This window comes from Cryptotermes secundus, unplaced genomic scaffold (genome assembly GCF_002891405.2).
Source record: "Cryptotermes secundus unplaced genomic scaffold, Csec_1.0 scaffold447, whole genome shotgun sequence".
Taxonomy (NCBI): Eukaryota; Metazoa; Arthropoda; class Insecta; order Blattodea; family Kalotermitidae; genus Cryptotermes; species Cryptotermes secundus.
In genome coordinates this window covers 145,347-166,104 of record NW_019733325.1, presented here as the reverse complement: position 1 = coordinate 166,104, position 20,758 = coordinate 145,347, and the positions used below count along the sequence as shown (strand labels likewise).

Sequence of the window (20,758 nt, the reverse complement as noted above, 5' to 3'; positions counted from 1 at the left end):
CATATGTGAAAGAATTTATGTTTGTTTTTAAATATTCGGTATATTGTTACACTTGTTATTAGTTAGAGCGTTATATTTAGAAGTATAATAATTTCCAAATACCTCTTATAGCATATTATGCAGAACATAGAAAATCATGGGAGAGAACAAGTCGGTTCCGATTGGAGGGATGGCCTAAACAATATGACGTCATCAAGATCTAAATTTTAGTGGCAAATCTTTGGATGGCGGATGGAGGCAGTGAGTGTATCACTTATATATCAGCAAATAAAATACTCATCAGTGAAAGTATTAAGGTAAATGTCATGACATGTGCTTACACAGAACATTGTTCAGTTGGGAAAGATGCCCGATGAAACACTGTGGCTAATTTTTGTTTTCGGATACTGCCCAGTTGTTTTGCAGAGTTGTTTTATAATAGTTAAAATGGATTACTGGAACACTCGTTTCTGTCGTAGGTTAGTGTGCTTATAATTTGGGTATAATTTTCGTGTTTATACAAGGAACAGAAAAACACCAAATCGTCTTGTAGTTGTAAATTTGACTGTTTTTGGCATAGTGTCAGAGTATGATTTCAGCATATGCGTCTTTCAGGTTTACAGTTTAACTTGGTTTTTACGCATGTTTGTATCTCTGTCGATCACTGATCAAGCAAATTACATTGTGGTGTCGAGGGCTTTAAAGTGGGCGAGTGTTTCATAGTTGAGGACTTTGTCGGTATTGGGATAGTCCACTTTGAAGCCAAGCTAAGGGGTGCACGGTATAGTGGAATGTTTTGGTTGAGGTTTTGTTACGGTGTATGACGTAACATGCCTAGGATGTACGTTGTGTGCACTTTATAATATAGTTAAAAATAGTAAAAGAATGTGTAATTATTGCTACTTGTAACATTCTTAGAAATTCGCAGTGTTTATTTAAAGAAAGGCCATCCATCAGTACGCGGCGAGCAGTAGCTCATAATGACGAATGATATCCGGACTGGACGAGTCCAAACACTTGGCCCCGACCTGGCGTTGTTGCTTCGTGCGCTGAATGTGTACTTCGGCCATGATCCGCATACGGTCACCTGCTCAAACGTCGCGAGGGAAGATGAATAAACTGTGTTTGTTGGAAAAAGTGATTTGCTCTTATTTCTTCGTACGAGAACTGCATATTCGAGTTCGTGTGAAATAGTGTGTAGTGTGGAACTCAATATAAACGAGGTAAGGAATGTATTCAGACATTTTATTGTAGTAGCTGGAGGTATATTGTCGTCTGCTAACGTAATATTGTTAATTACGAGCCTGTCACGTTATTTTCAGATTCCTAGTGGTTTTAGGTCATTTCGTATGATATACTTTTTACAAAACTTTTGACTTGGTGTTATTGGTGAGGTTATACATTTTGATTTGCTTTATAAAGATCGCTTTATTCTATACATTTCAGTGTTGATTTTTAGGGCGGTATAAGAAACGTTTCATTTTTTTGTTTTTGACGCGAGGTTAAGTTTACTGATGTTGGCTCGCTCTTGAAGATTTTTAATGCATTGTCGCGATGTTGCCAAGTGTGGTTACTAAACGAACGTTGCTAAGAAAGAGGTCGTTTTGTTGGTGACAGGGAGGAACTGGAGGAACCAGAAAAACAAAAAGAAGGCGGGGCGAAATTCTGAGCTAGGGAGGAAGTAAGGAAATGAATCCCCAATCTGTAATTGGAACACCGGTCTGCCGAAACCGGGGTACAAAATCCTGATAGTCAGCTTTAGCAGAGTAATGTATATCCACAAGGTAGGACTGCAGCATGTAGTATTACTTGTATGTAGGACTGAATTGCAGTGGAACGTTTTTGTTTACTCACTGGCGGTCGCTTTAGAAATATTTTGAACAACGAAATCGAAGTGCACCTATAAGGTGAGCGTACGTTCCGTCTATTTTTATACACATAGAGCCTCGAAACTCGCCCTTATGTATTGTGGGACTAAAGGTTCAAATTTGCCTTCGTCGTTCCCCCGTATCGATTCATTCAACCTCCCTGTACGATAGCCGCGGGAGGGGAAAGGTATGGAGAGCGACATTGCCAGATACGGTACAGTTCGTTAGGTGGTAGAAGTCATAAATTATATAGTTAATGCAATTCAAGCCTGTGGACTGCAAAGGAGAATATGATATGTACCGTAGACATCTGAAGAACTTCTTTGTGATGGGAATCCAGTAATATGTTGCGAAGTTTGTAGTGAAAGCTGGGTGTGTGTGTGGCAACATTGCAATCTGGGCAACTCTGGTGCCAGTGCTAGGTTGCCGTACTTATTTTTCCACCTGCAGGGAGTAACTTCGTGTTCGTTCTGAGCCACTTTCATCTTGGAACATGAGGAATAATATAACGTTTACGTGCCCTCGACCAGGAAGCAGTTGTTTGTGGGACAAAGCTTGCAAGGGAGGCCAGCAGGATTTGAAAGTTTCGTTCTGGAAGATATGCGTATCGCCAAATTGGCTGACCAAGTTTCTGACATGAAGACTATATTTGCAGGTGTACATGTGCGAGGAACGTACTGTTGCTTTGTGATAACGATGAACTAGCGTCTGATGTCGAAACGTTGCAGAGACATTACGTCAGGAATTGTTTTAAGAGTGATGAACGTGGGGGCGTAACCAAGGAAATTACAGTAATGGAGTGAATGGGATGCCGGGACATAGCGAGACAGATGAGTGCCCGTTTTCTTTCATGAACGGAAGTTGCCAATCAAGAAGGATTGTGCAACTGATTTGGACCCTGAATTGCGTCACATTGCAACCAGTATTTGTATTTTACCTATGAACTGGGTCTCCAAAATTACGCCGACCTCTTTGGTGGTTTGTGATGACGTCAGCGTATTACTGCTGTTGTTTGTTGCTCTTCTTGCGTCCCGTTTTCACTCGGTCAAACGCGCATGATCACGCCAGCCCGCCAGCTGGCACTTTGCCCGCAGCCAGCTGCATCATGGGATAAGGCTATCTAGAACCGACTGTGCGTTGCGGACTGACAACAGGCTTCCACCCCGCACACTCCTCTGGCGGCCTTCTGCTTATTTGCCCGGGCGAAGTTTTGTCGCCCAGCCAAGCGAACTGTGCGCCTTGCGGGGCCGCTCTGTGGTTCCACTTTTGAAGCGGCAAGAGGAATTCAATGGCGGCAGAGGTGTGGCATGTTTTTTTTTTCCGTTCTTTCGATATTTGTAAAACCACGATCCACCATTTCCATTGTAGGCGTTAGTTTTGCCGAACTTTTACACCTCGCATTTTAGTTGACCCGTTTGTCATGCCGTTAGTATAATTTGGCCACTTGTTTTGTTTCCCGGAAAGACGTTGCCAACCAGCATCTTCCCAGTTTTGACAGTATGCAGTTAGGGTTATTGATTTGTTGTCCAGACTTTTAATTTAACTAACCAGCAAACATGATAGTGATGAGTCGATTCTAAATGATCGAACGATGGTGTTATAGCACTTAGATTTACTGAGTTTTTGGATTTTGCATCGTCCGTTATTCTAGAAACTAGGAAACACGACGTTTCGGAAACTGGATATGTTTTCGTCCTCATGTGACTGGAAGACACCTACGCAGTTGGGTCCCTTAGAAAGAGCTAGAGGTTAACTCGTAAGGGACCCAACTGAGTACGTGTCTTCCCCCCCCCTCCCCCAACCTGAAGACTGTAAAAGGTCCAGTTTCCGAAACGTCGCGTTTTCTAGTTTCTAGAATAATGGACGATGGAAACAGTGTAAAAAGCCAGTAATTCTGAATGATAGTGATGTTCTACAACTTGACCATGCTTTGTTACAGAGTTCGAGTTTTTGAATGAACTCGCCCTCATGTTCGACTTGCAGCACAGACAGATGGAATTGAATCTGCTACTAGCTGCGACGGAAACGCGTTTTCAGTTAACATGGACGGATATATAATCTTTACGGCGTGTTTGGGAGCAGTATGTATAATATGGGGTGTACCGTCTTCAGTATCAGGCGAAAAAAATTTATTGGAAAAAATACAAATAAAATCGTTGCTTGTTTAGCTTGCTCTTCAGCTTAGTAGGCAGAAGCGGTACATTTCTCCGAAACGTTTGTGAACATAACGAGACTGCACGAGCTCATATCCTAGACGATAGTTCTCGTTATAATATTCGCCATGAGAACCACAAATCAAACAGTGCGAACGAAGTTTGCGGCTTTCGAGAAGTCAGCCCATTCTATCGAATGTAAATGTGCATCTGGGATGTAATGTTGTCGGTTTGTTGTCACGTATTGGCCATCAGTACTTTGCGACGAAGGTCTATACTGCATTTTGGAGTGATCAGACTCCTAACCTGCCTTCATATGCTGGACAGTGTGCATAACAGGGCTTAAAATCGATTTTAGGACCATGTTCAAATACCGATCGCAGAATGTATTTACGTGGTGTTTCGGCGGTAGAATTTATTACGGTTCTCATGGGTGTTCTCACACCCAAACGGTTTTGACATGCACAATTATGACGGGAGAAATGGTATATGTCCGATTGCGGATTCCTATCTCCTTGTTTGCGATGACGCTCGAGTGGCCCTGAGGTGGGGGCCCCGTAGTAGGGATGAGTAGATCGTCATCTTGCTCGGATGTGCTGCTGGTAGTTTTGGAGGATAGTTGTTTTGTTCTAATTGAGATTGAATGTTGTGGTTTTGTGCGTTGTCCGTGCGTTTTTGTGTAATTTGTAACCCGCCTAGTTATTTAAGGGCGAGGAATATCTAGTTTGTAGTTGTGGAGCGTTATTTAAGAGGTCTCTTAGGTTGCAGTCCGTATGGAGCTGTGGTGCGTCGTCAGCTTATTGAAAGTACTGCTATGAGAAAACTCTAACCTTACATATTTGTGGAAGGTGCGCAGAAAGGGTTCATCATTACAGGGCTCTAATTTTCTGTTTCTTGTTTGATTTTTGGCACCTGTACTTGAAACGGCTTCCTCGTAAAGAAGGCTGCTGGTATGTTGAGGCAAGCTTAGGCTTGATATGTTCCGGGTCCAAGGTGAATCGTGATCATTTGTTTACGTCAGCTGGAAGTCGACAATTGCGCTGATAATCAACGTAACCCACGCGGAGTCCGCGCACAAATTTAGTGGAGGCCAGTATTCGATGTTTGAAGAAACCAAGTCTTTGCTGTCGTTCTGTTGAGGGTGGGCACACTGAACGTGATCGGGTTTAGATTGAAACAGTGGCGGTGCTACTATCATTGTGAATGTCTTTGAAGATGAAACTGCAGATAATTGTAAAATTTCCAGTTGCTTCGGGGCATCCATGTGTTGTGCATATAATGTGAGTAAAAGTTTTTTTTTTTTTACTTTAGAAACGGATTGCGTATGCGATCTAGAATTACTCTAAAAGCGAATAATCTATTAGGGTATACATAAGTCTGTGTGCCTGTTTGGTAGCCCATATTCAGTGTAAAGAGACAGTGACATTTGCAGCTTTGCATAAATAATAAAATAAAGCTGTCATTATGCTTAATAAAGACTGCTGTGAAGACATGGAAAAGTTGAGGTATAGCTCCACACATTCTTAGCCCTGACACTAGGTAGAGGTGAGTGGTCAGCACCATGGACTGGCCAGTTGATATAACCCATAGGGATAGAACCTCAGTATACATTGAAGCCTGGGGAGACTCCAGATGCTGTGTAGTAGAGAGCAGTTTTATGTTTTGCTAGGAAAGGTACTCTGATTCTTCTCTCCACCATCTACCCTGGTCACTACATTGACTGTGCTATGTGGTCTCATTTTGTCATAAATCATAGAGGTTATAATGTGGCCCAGGTATTCATTCATAGGAGTTCGGTTTCCTTGGAGGGTTCTTCATTTTTTACAGCAGTAGTGGAAAGTTTCTTTTGGTTGAGTACAAAAGTAATTACTGTATTACTTGGAATGTAAGATGCTCTTGAATTTAAGACACAGTTTTTGAATGTGGGTTAGAGGAAACAAATCAGGAAAGGTAAACATTCCTTGAGTTTAAGGCACTTCAGTTTCTCAACGGGAAAGCATGTGTAAAATGTGCGTCATATATTCAAAATAATACGGTAATTCCTGTGGGTATGAATTAGGTTGTCAGAGATATACGTGTGTATGTATATGGCTAATATTAGAGTTAATTTTACCGACCACACAACACGTTTTTTATTTACTGTCACACTACATGTTTCGACCTCAAGAGGTCATCCTCAGATGTACGAACACAGTTGCACAATCACACGCAATCATATTCGTTTTTCCACTTATTTTGATCCTGTATCCTGTTCAGGTCCACGCTCAATAATATGTGTCAAGTTCTTATAAAATATAAGTTAAAAATACAAATGTTAAAAGTTAAAATTTAGTATTTAGTTCACTGTAACTAGTTATATTATTACCACTTGGTTAAAAAGTTCATGAATTAAACTTCAACTCTTCACATTGACTGCACTTTCACTTTTGAAGGTCTTGTTGTTCTTCCGCGTCCTCTGATGTTGGATGTATTACTTTCCTTGTCATGATGGCTACTGATTGTCTCATTTGTTCGGTTGGTTCCTGTAGGGTATTAGTGGCGGTGTGGGGGGGGGGTGTTATTCTGAGAAGATAAGTAGGTGGTTTTGGGATATATTATATTTCTTGCGTTTGATTTGCTTTTATTAGGATATCATAAATTGGGTTGTAACTATCAGTCAAAGCTTCGTTCATTTGTAGATTTTGCTTAGTTAATTCATATATGTGGAAGCTTTCTAGTGTGTTCAGCATCTTTCCTTTCTTTTCTATGTGGAGTATTTCCATTGCTTTGTCTATGGTATGGTAATTGTGAGTTGTGTCCAGTATATGTTGGGCGAATTTTGATTTCTGCCCATTCGTTTTTATTTCCCTGATGTGTTCTTTGTATCTTGTTCTGAAGTTACGTCCTGTTTGGCCGACATATTTTAGGTCGCAATCTTTACACGTCATCTGGTATACTCCACAAAGGTTGTATTTATTCGTCGATTCATGTTTTGTTCTTAGAAGTTTTTTTATTGTATTGTTTTGAAAGCTATTTTTATGTTGGTATTTCGAAATAGCTTAGTGATTCTTCTAATGCTGGGGCCGAAGTATGTAAATTTGGTCCGTTTTTTTCTTCTGTGGTGTGTTGTTAGGTGGTTTCANCATTTGTAGATTTTGCTTAGTTAATTCATATATGTGGAAGCTTTCTAGTGTGTTCAGCATCTTTCCTTTCTTTTCTATGTGGAGTATTTCCATTGCTTTGTCTATGGTATGGTAATTGTGAGTTGTGTCCAGTATATGTTGGGCGAATTTTGATTTCTGCCCATTCGTTTTTATTTCCCTGATGTGTTCTTTGTATCTTGTTCTGAAGTTACGTCCTGTTTGGCCGACATATTTTAGGTCGCAATCTTTACACGTCATCTGGTATACTCCACAAAGGTTGTATTTATTCGTCGATTCATGTTTTGTTCTTAGAAGTTTTTTTATTGTATTGTTTTGAAAGCTATTTTTATGTTGGTATTTCGAAATAGCTTAGTGATTCTTCTAATGCTGGGGCCGAAGTATGTAAATTTGGTCCGTTTTTTTCTTCTGTGGTGTGGTGTTAGGTGGTTTCATATTGTGATTTCTCGTATATGGTGAATATTCATTATTTACAAGTATACGAGTTATAATACCTTCTTCTTTTATTGTTCCTTCGTTGGTGAGCTTATATGTATTTATTCGATTGCGAAGGTAGTTGATAACTGCCTTCTTATGTTCGTATGGATGACATGAAGTATTATGCAGTATGAGGTCGGTAGATGTAGGTTTCCTGTATATTTCAAATTTTAGTTCATTGTTATTTGTTATGATTGTTAGGTCCAAATAATTTAGTTTATTTTGAGACTGTTGCTCCATTTTGAACTTAAGTTTGTGATGCATTGTATTAAATTCATTTAAGGTATTAAAGATGTTTGTTTTTTGTGTATTGTAGATTATTAATATGTCATCTACATATCTATAATAATCAATAATATGATGCTTCTTTAGAATGTCAGCAATTAGCGTGTGTTCCAGATATTGCAAGAACACTTCAGATAGGATGGCTGAGGTTGGTGCTCCTATTGCTAATCCTTCGTTCTGTATGTAATATCGTTCATGGATGTTTACGTAATTTTGTTCAAGTATAATGTCGAGTAATGTAAATAAAAAACGTGTTGTGTGGTCGGTAAAATTAACCCTTAATATTGATTAAATACACAACAGGATGCAAGAAACAATTAAATGTATATGGTTATTCCATTAACATATGGGACTACCCTGAAGATCTTTAAATGGCTATTCATTTTCTTTTGAAGAATAATCAGGGTATACATACAGGCTGCAGAGGGCCATTTTAGACACTTATTGAAGTTGGCATTGTAAGTAAAATATAATGATTATCCCAAGCACGGTATAATTGTGAATGCTTATTCTCATCCAGTTCTGTAATTTAAAATGGCTAGTGCTTCATAGTGGTTCAGAATAGGATGTGTGTTTAGGTACAATTTTCCACCACAGGGCACTTCATAATCTGTGAAGTATTGACATAGAATCAATGCAGTTCAAATCTCTGTTGGCATCTGTAACTTGAAACTGCTACAGGTCTTTGGTCCTGCTTGTGTAAGTGTGAAGAACTTGAGTAGAAAATATATCCCATTTTCAACTCCAAACTTTGAAGTCTGCAGCCACAGATTTAAAGCACTCCAGCTTATAGAAAGATTTATCACATGATTCACTAACAAAGCACATATTGTGGTAGCATACATGGCAGCCTAACTGTTAGCCATTGTTGTGTGTTAACCTTTAAGAGAGGGGCCATTTAAATTCAGGTAATGTTAGCAGGCCAGAGTTAATTTAAATGCCCGCCATTGTAGAGTATTAGAAATTGTAAGCATGTTACTGAAAATGCTGTGATTTCTACAATTTTTGTGATAAATGAACGAAATAAATGCTGCTTTTATCTAGAAAGAATATAGAATCAGATATTGTAATTTACAGATTTTGAAGTCTGTAAAAATTGTTACACTGATTTCAAAAAGAAATTTTTTCCCAATTTTGAGCGTCTGTCCACAAATATGCATACAGTTTCTGCAGTATAAATGCATGCTGCTGACGTACTGTCTTACTATGTCTTATCTGGCAAAAGGGATGGAAGTTTATGTTTGTATTGCACATTCTCCAGTCATGTCGGAACCTTTCTGTATGCAGGAGTGTGGTCGAAGTCTTATCATACTTTGTCCTTCAGAAACTCTGACTTTTATATCTCAGACTAGCCACACAGAGGTACTGTTCTCGGAATATCCCCGTATTGCCAGAATATTCAAGCCTGGTGCATTGTGTTCCTAACGCTTATAAAACATCGCAATTTCAACTATCCACCATGGCCTCATTTCACATGGAAGAAGCTGAACTTGAGAGGCAGCTGATAAATTACACGGATTCAGTCTGCAGTTCAAACGACTTTGAGAGTGGCGAGTAAGCAAGGGGCTCAGAAACCGAAGTCGACAAACGACCCATCATCTTCGTCAGCAACCTGAGGACCACCAGACCAGCATGGCAGGAGGGTTGTGAATAATTATTCCGGTGGAGCTGTTGGGTTAAATATCAATGAAGCTCCAGACATAAATAAGGATTCCACACCTTTCTGCGTTTTCATGCTCAGCTTCGCAGTGAAGAGACAAACAGGTACTACCACCAGTACCTAGACAGACTTCAGGACGGACCTTATCCACGGCCTGACGTGACCCATTCCAAGATGTTTCGGTTTCTAGGAATAATCATTCAAATGGAACATGACATTAGAGACAGACTAAAGGACTACTGGTCGACTGTAGAACAATTTGCCATGCCTTTCTACTCCAACACAATGAAACGTGACCATTTTCTACACATTCTTACTTTTCTTCATTTTGCAGACAACAGTACAGAAACTGACAGGAATGCCGACAGTTATGACCGACTATGGAAAATTCGGACCATCTTTGACACTCTCAGTGACGCATATGAAAAATATTATAACCCTTCCAAACATTTGGCCATAGACGAGATAATTGTTAAATTCAAAGGGAGGGTGGTTTTTAGGCAGTACATTCCTAAGAAACGCAAACGTGTCAGAATCAAAGTCTAAATTTGTGACTCTGTTGGGTATACTTCTAACATCAAGGTTTACCTAGGAAAAGACAGGGCACGTGCCGACCAAGACGTGACAGCGACACATGCTGCAGTTAGGGACCTATGCAGACGAATTGAGGGCATAGATCACAAACTGTACATGAACAATTTCTTTTCGTCACCAGACTTGTTTGACAAACTGTTGACAAAGGACATAACGTGCTGTGGGACAGTCAGACCTAATCAGAAGGGCTTGCCTGATGATAGTCGACTGAAGAAAGGTGACGTTTGTATTAGGGCGAGACGGAACTTGACAGCACTGGTTTGGAAGGACAAACATGACGTTTACATACTGACAAACATGCACTGTCCTCCAGCAGAAGGCAGTTTCTGTGATGAGCATGGAAATGCCATGAAGCCAGCAATTCTTGACTACAGCATGCACATGGGTTATGTCGACAAAGCGGACAGAATGGCAAACAGCTATAGCATCAGTCGTCGGACCTGGAAATGGACAAATAAACTATTTTTCCATCTCCTGGATCTGACAGTTCTGAACAGTTTCATCCTGTTGTCATCCTGTGGCGCGAAATTGTCACACAGAGAATTTCATCTCACCCTTGTGTGCACCATGTTGGAACATGCAGCAAGGGGTCCACCTCACCCTGAACGGTTCACGGGTAGAACTCCTGCTGTGTCATCGGCGATATCTCGATTAGAGGGGGCCACTCGACATCACTGGCCGACTTCCTCTAATACGAGACTGAGGTGTCGTGTGTGCTCTTCGTGTGGGAAACGGAGTTACATCCGGACAAAGTGCATGAATTGCGATGTTGGACTCTGCATTTCCGGATGTTTCCAACAGTACCACACGAAGGCAACATTCAGTTAGATGATGCAGGAGGGAAGACTGTCTACTCATAAAGCTGGTGCCCAAAAATAATGCAAGTAGAACAAGAATTTCTATCTTAAAATTAGATTTTAAAAGACTCTGCCGATGCGTGGACTGCATGTACCCATACGGTGTCACATGGCCACTCGGCTACACTTTAAAAGTCTCCATACGGTGTCACTAAGCTCTTAAATGTTAATACAAGGGAAATCTGGAAATCATGAAATCATAGCAGGACTGAAATTGTAGAAAGCAGTGCATGATGGTAATATTGGCGCTGCCTACATGTATGGAAGGACTTCAGCCTTCTACACAAATTGTACACAACATTAGTATTTGCCCAGTATTATAGGATGAATATTGTGAACATGATACATTTGTAGATATGTTGTGATTTTACAAGATTCTAGAAACTTCAGTGATTGTAGAACACAAATGTCATGTTATCTGAAAAACGATTTTACACATATATTCATGTTAGTTTCCCTTCAGGGAGAAAGTGGTGTTTTATAAGTTTATATCTCGCGGTTCTGTCTGCATTTTGTCTGTGATGGGAAAGTGATGCCTTTAGAGAACTGAAGCAGTTGTGCATGTGTCTGAACATGTCCACATACACAGACCTAAACTGAATCATTTAGCTTTGAGGACCTTGAATGGACTGCTGCCAGCAGCCAACTGCTATAGATTGTGCACATTCCTACAACAGGTTTATTTCGTTGGACAGATTTCAGGCACGTAACTTTTCTCATCCATGATCCTCCCCATTGGCTTGGGAGAGCTTTGAGCATCTGCACAGGTTTTTGGAAGTCAGTCTATAAACTAACAGACTGAGATTGGGGTTTGAATTCCAGCATATGTTTGGATATATCTGCTGTTTTCTCATCGTCCTTCATGCATCATACTACTAAGTAAAAGAACCCGCAACTCCCCTAAGTGTAGATTGAGTGGGAAAATTTGTTTTATCTTGTGTTGGTACCATAAGGAGTATTGCTCCTCTCCGGTGATTATTTGTGTCATGCTAGTTCTCTTGTGCAAGGCCTCATAAATGTAGAGGTTTTAATAATTTAATGTTTTCTTAGCTCTCGCAGATGGTTTGTGCTGTTTGGCTTGTATATCCCATCTTGGTGCTGGCACAGGTGTCCAGAGATAGGGACTAGCTCTGATGATTGGGCCCAGCTTAGTAGGTTTTACCTGAATACGGAGACAGAATCTTGTCTCCGAAACGTTGTGCTTTGAAAAATAGACAGACAGTGTGTTTAAGGACAGGATGATGGATAATGTACTAAAACATGTTATATTTTAGCGTCCTGTTGGACTGATTTAAGTCCATGATTTATTTAAACCGTCTTGCAGTGCATACACTCATCTATCTCCTTCTCTCACTCGCACTACATGTTTCGGCATAATAATGCCATCTTCAGGTGCTTACTCATCCACGCCAAACTAGTTCATTGCATGCCTTGTCCTCACATTAAAATAACTAAAATATATATCTATCATATATATTGACAAATGTCAATAAGGTGTGACGTAGCGATGTGGAATCCTGAACAATTTTAATATTTTTAACGTTCGACATTTGTCAATATATATGATAGATATATATTTTAGTTATTTTAATGTGAGGACAAGGCATGCAATGAACTAGTTTGGCGTGGATGAGTAAGCACCTGAAGATGGCATTATTATGCCGAAACATGTAGTGCGAGGGAGAGAAGGAGATAGATGAGTGTATGCACTGCAAGACGGTTTAAATAAATCATGGTCCTAAAACATATTTGTACTAAATGTTTTTCATTAGGATGTACATTGCTGCTGCTGTTTCGTATGCAGTTTGGCTCTCTGATAGCAAACTGAAATACAGATCTTGACTGCATGAAAAAAAAATGTTAGATGCATTTATGAAACTGAAAATACATGAATGCTGTAATAAAGGGGCATGTGGGGAGGCGAAGGTAGATTTGTCTCTGTGCTTCACTAATTAAGCTCTACACTTTTGAAGACATACAGGGGAGTGACACAGTAGCATAGTTGGTTGAGGCACTAAGCTACAAGCCAGAAGGTTGCGGGTTCACACCCCGATGAGGTCATTGGATTTTTTTCAATTGACCTAATCCTTCAGCCACACTACGGCCCTGGGTTCAACTTAGCCTCTAACAGAAATGAGTACCAGGAATTAATTAAATAATTTTCCTGGGGAGTAAAACGCAGCCAGCGCGTAAGGCTGACAACCTCACCGCCGTCTGTGAGCTGATTGCCTAGATAATGTGGGACCCTCAACATTTCACAACCCTGTACTTTACTTACAGAGGAGTGAATGTATTGATCCACATATTCTTGATCTCGGCACTAGCTGAGGTGAGTGGTCACCTTCACACTTCAGCTGCTTTACCCTCCAGGGAAAGAGCACCCCAGTACCCGTTGGATAGGAGGCCGAGTTCAGAAAACACAATTTATCAACATTTTTTTTATTATTTTTTTAGAGCATGATCTCTACAGATGATGCATTGTACATTTGAAGTAGCTGAAGCGATCAGTAGAGTACAGATGTGTTCATATTATCCAATGGACAGTCTGTATTCATCTAAGGGGGGCTCATTTCTGGGTTCTTGTGAGCATAGCAGTGAAATTTCAGGTTTCAAATGAGTTTTCATAAGGCCCCATGCAGTTACCTAGCAGAGACTTTATGCAAGGCATTTAAGATGAGAAGAAGTGTTGCACTTTATGTAATAATTTTGTAATTCATGCATATTCTAACATGAGTGTCATTCCTGGTGATATATGGCCGTTTTATATTTTATATGCCATGTACCCAAATGTGGGATTGAAATGCATTTGATGGATTAAACTTGGTCCCATACTTCTGGAGCAGATGGGAATTAATGAAGAAAAGGTATTTGCATTGTTGCACTGTTTCTTTTTAAGGCTTCTTGAGATGTGATGTATTCGGTTTGAGAAAGAATGCAGTTATCAGCGTCACAGAATAGTTTGAAATAATTTCTGTTGAAGCTAAGTACCTTTAAATAAAGCACTTATTGTTAGGCAAGTTAGATCGATTCCTATTATGAGTAACAAGTGTACTTAAATAAACTTTTCATTCCAGTAACAAGAATATGGTCACTGTATATTAAAGGTTTTCCAAGAAATATGAAAGTTCTTTCTCGGGCTGAAACAAGGTTTTGTGTGATGAGCTTGAACAGTAATAATGGATCATGACAATAGAAATTGCACATTTTTTTCTATAGAATAGATTGATGTTCTGGAAGTAGTGTTCACTCTACCAAAGATTAAAAGCTTGAAGGACGAAATTAGATTATAAGGGATTCCACGTATTTTTAAATGCCATGTGGGAAAATATTTAACCATTAGTGACAGTTAACAGCTGTAAGTATTATAATTGGTTTAGTTCTTCAGAATGAATAGGCTATAAAAATGAGGAAAAGTTCTACATGAGCCTGTGATGATTCATCAGCGATGTATTCATTATTCTCTGCGAAATTATACCAACTAATGATTGTCATATAGGTTTGCGTATGTTGTTAAATTCATGAAAAGACGTAGGTTGGTGGACAGTATTAAAATGGATTGCAGATAGAATGGGATGGTGTAGATTGGATTGATCTGGCTCAGGATCGGGACCAGTAAACATGGTAATGAACCTTTGGCTTCCATAAAATGCTTGAGTAGCTGCACAATTGGCAGCTTCTCAAGAAGGGCTCAGCTCCATGAGTGGAGTAGCATTAAATTCATGAAAGTATTTCTTTTGTGGACATAACCAGAGAGATTGTTCAGCATAAAATTATGTCATATGCATGGTTTTTAATTTTCTGCCATCAGAAGGTGGCCACATGATTGTGTTTTAATATTGCCTTCTCTCTATCTCTTTGCTTTTCATCTTAGTTGCATTGCATATTTTATTACAACTATTTATTTACAAGTTGATATTTTGTTACTTGCAGCACTCCCAATGTGATTTGAGATGAAACGTCGGACGGAGGAGGCAGTGAAGCAAGAGAATAGTGTGGCCAGTGTTTACGGTGCACCACCCCGCCACCAGGGGGGAGGGGCAGCTACAACCCCTCTCTCACCACATACATCCAGTACTCGCATTGTAGCCTCTCATACAGGTCAGTATTTTTGTGTGTATTTAATTCTGTTTATTCCATAAAGGATTCATGCCAGCCAGTGGCATTGCCTTCTCTGAAATAGCTTTGGTCAGAATTCCACCTCTCCTAACCTTTCTGAAGCATTTTTTCTCTCTCAAGCAGAATATGGTCACAAAAAATTATCAGAAAATGCTTACACTTGTCGTCTATGACTAAAACTGGAAGCTAAGACACAAGGATAGTTTTACCATGTAGATATTCTATTTATCAGTAAAACCTTTGTGACCATATGATGCAGAATTTTTAATGTAAATTTCCACTTACAAAAATAAGTCTCATTGCATTAGCAGGAATTTATTTCATTTTTTCACACATTTATCAGTGCTTTATTTCAAGTTGTCATATTTGTTTTGTGTGTTACACAATGGGATGTTTCCTGATTGTGTATCAAGTTTATGTGATAATTTGTGGCTTACATGTAGAAATGTACCTTGTCAGTTTCTTGTTTTGAATTATAGTAAAGAATTCCTGGACATAATGTGAAATTAGTTATTAAAATGTACGCATATGGTAGGGGATTCAGGGTAGTGTAGTTGGTTGAGGTGCTCTTTGAGCCAGAAAGTCACGGGTTTGATTCGTGTGAGGTCGTTGGACTTTTCAGTTGGCCTAATCTTTCCAGCTGCACTATGACCCTGGAGCCGACTCGGCCCCTTAACAGAAATGAGTACCAGGAATCTTCCTGGGGGTTAAAGGGCGACTGGTGCATAAGACTGTCAACCTCACCGCCATGTATGGCTAGAAATGTAGGAGCGTTGATGTCTCACAACCGAATAGACCTCCACAGCTTGTTACCTCCTCCTCTAATATGTATGGCAGCCACAGCCATGGGTGTGCAATTATTGCATAAGAGTTTCTGGATCCATTTCAGATTCTCATTTCTAGTCTTTTTTGGTGTTACAGAAGTGAATTTTTATTTCTTAATTTGAATGTTATCCGTTCTTTGAAGTATTAGCTACTGTGCATTGTGAGACTGATAAATAAACAACCATGTCCTAGGAAAAGGACAAGTGCATGTGCCTTTAAGTAAAAAAGTAAAGGTATCCCTGTAACAGGCTGTGGAAGCCCATAGGGTTGTGAGATTTTGAGGTTCCCACATTTTCTAGAAAATCGTCCCATAGATGGTGGCAAGGTTGTCAGCCTTACATGCTGGCTGCCCTTTACCCCCAAGAATATTTCAAGAACGTTCCTGATACTCATTTCTGTCAGAGGCTGAGTTGACCCCAGGGTTGTAGTGCAGCCGGAAGGATTAGGTAAATTGAAAAATCTACCTTTTTGTGATTCGATCCACTACCTTCCGGGTTGTAGCATAGTGCCTTAGCCAACTATGCCCCTACATCTGCCTTTATGCAGTGAAAATAAAGAAAATGTTTTGTCACATCATATGTCATTGCTGGTACTAACTTTGATACATATTTATGGATACAGCTGTTTTACAGCTTCAGATGTTTGTGACTGTTGTACAGTTGTGTGTATTTGTCTGGTGTAAAATGGTGTTTTAATGCCCTCCCCCAATGCATGAATGTAGTATTTCTGTGGCTTTTTTGCTTTATGCCTGGTACAGGTGACAGACCCTTTTTAATAAAATGAGCCTTACCATCTAGTCTTATATCAGGTGGACCAGTGTGTGGCCTGTTGCGTTCTTACAGGACTTTGCCTAAACTTCTTGATGGCTAAAGATGTCTCACTATATTGTTCCTGAACCAGGATGTACAGGAAGTATAAATGGTCATATCACTTTTAGACGCCAGAACAACCATATTCCTGTACTGCTTCATTGCGCTTATGAACTGATATTACTGCAGTCATCTCCTCCCACATTTATAGTATAATCTGATATCACATTTTATTCCCTAATGGGACATTTATGTTGAGTTCCAAGAATATATTTTCTTGATGGCATTGCTGTGCCCATTTCCAGGTTCATAACCAGTACTTAGAGTTGATCAGTCATTTGTGGCAGTAGAAGTAACTACCTGTTGAGATTGATGTTGTATGCTGAAGGTGGATTTGTGAAGGAACACAACACTTTTATTCATGTATTTTTCAGTAGGACAGGGCACTTGTATTGTTTTACTGGTATATGGCCTGAAGGTAAAATCGTATTTATTACTGCTGTCAGCTGGCATAATTTTTCTTTGTTTTTCTATTGACCTTGTTCCTCAGCATGTGCATAATGTATGTGGAAGAGGCATAAATAGAATACAATTAATATAGGTGAGATACTTGAGAGCAGTTAAAGGCAGCGTTAGACTAAATCGTATTAGAAATGAAGGTACTTGGATAGAACTGAATATACATCCAGTAAAAATGAAACTAGATAAACAATCTGGATAGAGCTGTGTGATAAAAGAATACTGAAATAGTTTCTACAGTATGAGTCCAGTTGACTTGCCCTTGAGCAAGTCTAGACATAGTGGACAAGAGAAAGTATGTGCCTCTGTTGGGAATCAAATTCCAGTCTGCTGGTTATACAGCCCATAGTCTGGTCACTAAACTGATTGAACTGTACTGAACTCTTTCTCGCCTGCTCCTTCATCAAAGCTGTACCATATTTTAGAAGAGCTATTGCTGACTGTAGGAAACTATCCTGCATTATGGGTGGTCTGTACTCAGTAGCGGATTTTTTCATTCTTAAGGCGCGTCCACATTACTCATGCTCGTGCTCGTCGGGAGACTCGTCTGGCTTTTACTTGTGCTCGTAAATCTTTGTCCACACTACTTCAGTTCCATATATTTACTCGTAGTGTGTATAGGCTGTAGTCATATTTTAATTTATTGACTATAGTTTTTAAATGTATCCACATTACTTGCGAGCATAGCGAGTGACACGAGCACGAGCACAAGTAATGTGGATGTGCCTTTAGATGAGATTATGTTTACAAACAAGGGGGAGGGGCGTCACAATGACCAAGACCAGCACAACAGCACAGGTGAAGCAGTCACACTAGGCAGACTTCTTTTAGCAAAAATTAATTTCTCCTGATCCTTTGTTCATATTGTGACCTTTAAATCACATCAAACATGTTATGTAGCAGTTTAAAGAAAACTGTTTCAAGAATTATGATGCCAGTGACAGTTTTAATCAGTGTCTGGAAAATTTGTATTCTGAATTATAATAAAGGTGTTATGAAAGTTGATCTGTTTATAATGAAGGGGAACAGTGGCAGAATTTCACATGACTTGGGTTGACATTTAGGCATGATCTATTCCAGATAATGAGAAATACATAATTTGGAGACACATTGAGAAGTCACATTGAACTTAATTAAATGATTGTGTTATATATGCAAGTAATTGAGAATGGAGATTTAGCTGTAGAAATGAAATATGCCTGTTATGGAATATACTTTAAATTATTGCTTTATTTATTTGTCTATTTTATATTATGTAATGCTAATGAAACATTCATGTAAGATGTTAGCAGTGTGAATAATATGTATGATAATTAAACTGATGAAATTTGTAGATATGTTCGAAAATCTTCAATATTTCATTCTCACCCAATCAGCTCGTTATGTTCAGAAATATCATAGTTTATCTGGTGTTAGCAGGTTCTAGTGTGGTACAGTCCACGTTCTCACCACTGAAAGGAGCATCTGGAGGGGGAGACAGGGAGGTAATGCCAAGCAGTGTTCAGTTTCCAGTGCAGCCCAGTTACAGTGCAGCCATGCCTGGAGCCACTACTACCACTGCAGTCAAGGTAGGACCCTTTCATCAGAAGAAAAAACTGTTGCTGTATGTTTGTAAGGAAGGATGGGCATATGCAGTAAGATTGGAAAGGTATCGAATAATTTAGTTCTGATATGCATGCATTTCAGATATTATGCTGTTGACAGAGCCAGTCTGATGTACATTTAATTTGCTCCAGAGTGTTTATTATTCTTCAATTTCATTAAATATATTTATCACACCAGTGAAATCTCCCCGCCCCACGCACACACACACGCACGCGCACACACTTCTTTACGCTGATAAATTTTGATATACTGGACTGATCTAGACCCATATGAAGTCATGTCTGGTTGGTGTAGACTTTTGCTTCTCTGTGGCTTCATAATGTGATCAGTGAATTTGTATGGGTCTTTATTACTTAATGGCCTTGACTCTGTTGACCAAGGTATGACTGACTGCTCACATGCGCCGGGAGGTTGGACTTGAAATGTATATACAGTAGAACTTGGCTATAATGTCATCAAAGGGACCTAAAAATAGTGTCGTTATAAACGAATGTCGTCGTAACCGAAATGCGCACTTCCACAGTAGCCTTATGTTAGTCACGTAAAAATCTATCAAAAACCGAGTTAAAATGTTGCATTTTTTAGTGAAATAGGTAGTTAAGTACAGACTAACGTAACATTAACGTGGAATTAATATGGATTCTCCATATCGTTTGTACTGTAGAATTCACCAAACCAAATTCGCGGCATACATCGGCTTTTTTCCTTCCATTTTCTATTTCACGAATCACTTTAACTTTCTCTTCAATGCTTAAAACTTTCCTTTTCATTGCCATGTTTTCGCTACTGCACTTCTCTGGGTTTAGGCAGGAACACTATAAGGTAAGTAGACAATGTGAGGTCCTGTTAGACGAGATTCTAGGAAAGGAATGCAGTTAACAACCTGCCGCGTCCTCTTGCACTATTCACGCAGTCCCACCCCACACCCTTGTTTTCGCATAAAACCCACGCTCCTCTTGCAGCCCGCGGTCGTATTCTTCCAGGACAGTCACGTCAGCAAGTAGAGAAAGTGAGGGTGGGCAGACACATCGAACTTTCCCACGATATCAGAGAAATTCAGGAATGAAAATGACGTTACATATGAGGTTGATGCATTTGTACATGTCGTACTAAGCAAGGTATAAAAACAGTTGCTTTATGAGGAATTAGTCCGTACCATTGAATATTTGACGCAATAGACAAGGTGTCGCAGAAACCGATGTTGCTATAACCAAGTTTTACTGTATTTAAAACCTCCTGTATGAGTCGGTTTCCTGCACATGTACATGGTTAAATTAACATCTTCAGCCTGCTAAGGCTAGTGTTCTGAGGAAGAAGGATCCATATTAAGTCTGTTTCTTGGTAAAATAGGCCAGAAGTGGCCGCAGTACAAGGGACTTAGTTCCACCCCACTAGCAAGTCTGTTCCTTATGGTATGTAAGACTTCTTAAAAACAGGATGATTGATAATGTCCATAAAGTCAATAATTGAAATAAAAGTTACTTTTAAATGCCTCTGTCCAAATTATTGGCAATTGGTTACTTCGAATGTTATGTTTCAAACAAAGTTCTAAGTTCAAAATATCCTGTTCATTACTCTCATCGATGTTATGTACGAGGGCAAATTGAAAAGTCTTTGCCCCTATTTTTTTTTCCAGCCACAATAATACACATACAGGGAAATCAAAATACAGGCAGTGTTCTAAGTACCTTTGACTATTTTTCCACATAGTCACCACCCTGGTTCAGGCATTTGTCCCATCGCATCACTAGTTTGGAGATGCCACTGTTGTAGAATTTGGCTGGTTGAGCGCAGAACCACAACTGGACAGCGGTTTTCGCATCCTCGGAAATGAACCTCTGGCCTGCCAGGAACTTCTTCAGTAGGCCGAA

General features: G+C 39.6%; 1 protein-coding gene across 1 annotated transcript in view; it reads left to right on the top strand.

The window, feature by feature from the left end:
* The first annotated feature begins 65 nt into the window (after positions 1 to 65).
* Positions 66 to 20,758, top strand: part of LOC111867973 (paired amphipathic helix protein Sin3b) — a 98,205-nt gene continuing 77,512 nt past the window's right edge. Inside the window, exons 1-4 of the mRNA XM_023858236.2 lie at positions 66 to 296; positions 898 to 1,202; positions 14,944 to 15,111; positions 18,702 to 18,850. Coding sequence (XP_023714004.1) covers positions 14,964 to 15,111; positions 18,702 to 18,850 — 297 coding nt within the window. The 5' untranslated portion in view covers positions 66 to 296; positions 898 to 1,202; positions 14,944 to 14,963. The remainder of the gene's footprint in view (positions 297 to 897; positions 1,203 to 14,943; positions 15,112 to 18,701; positions 18,851 to 20,758) is intronic.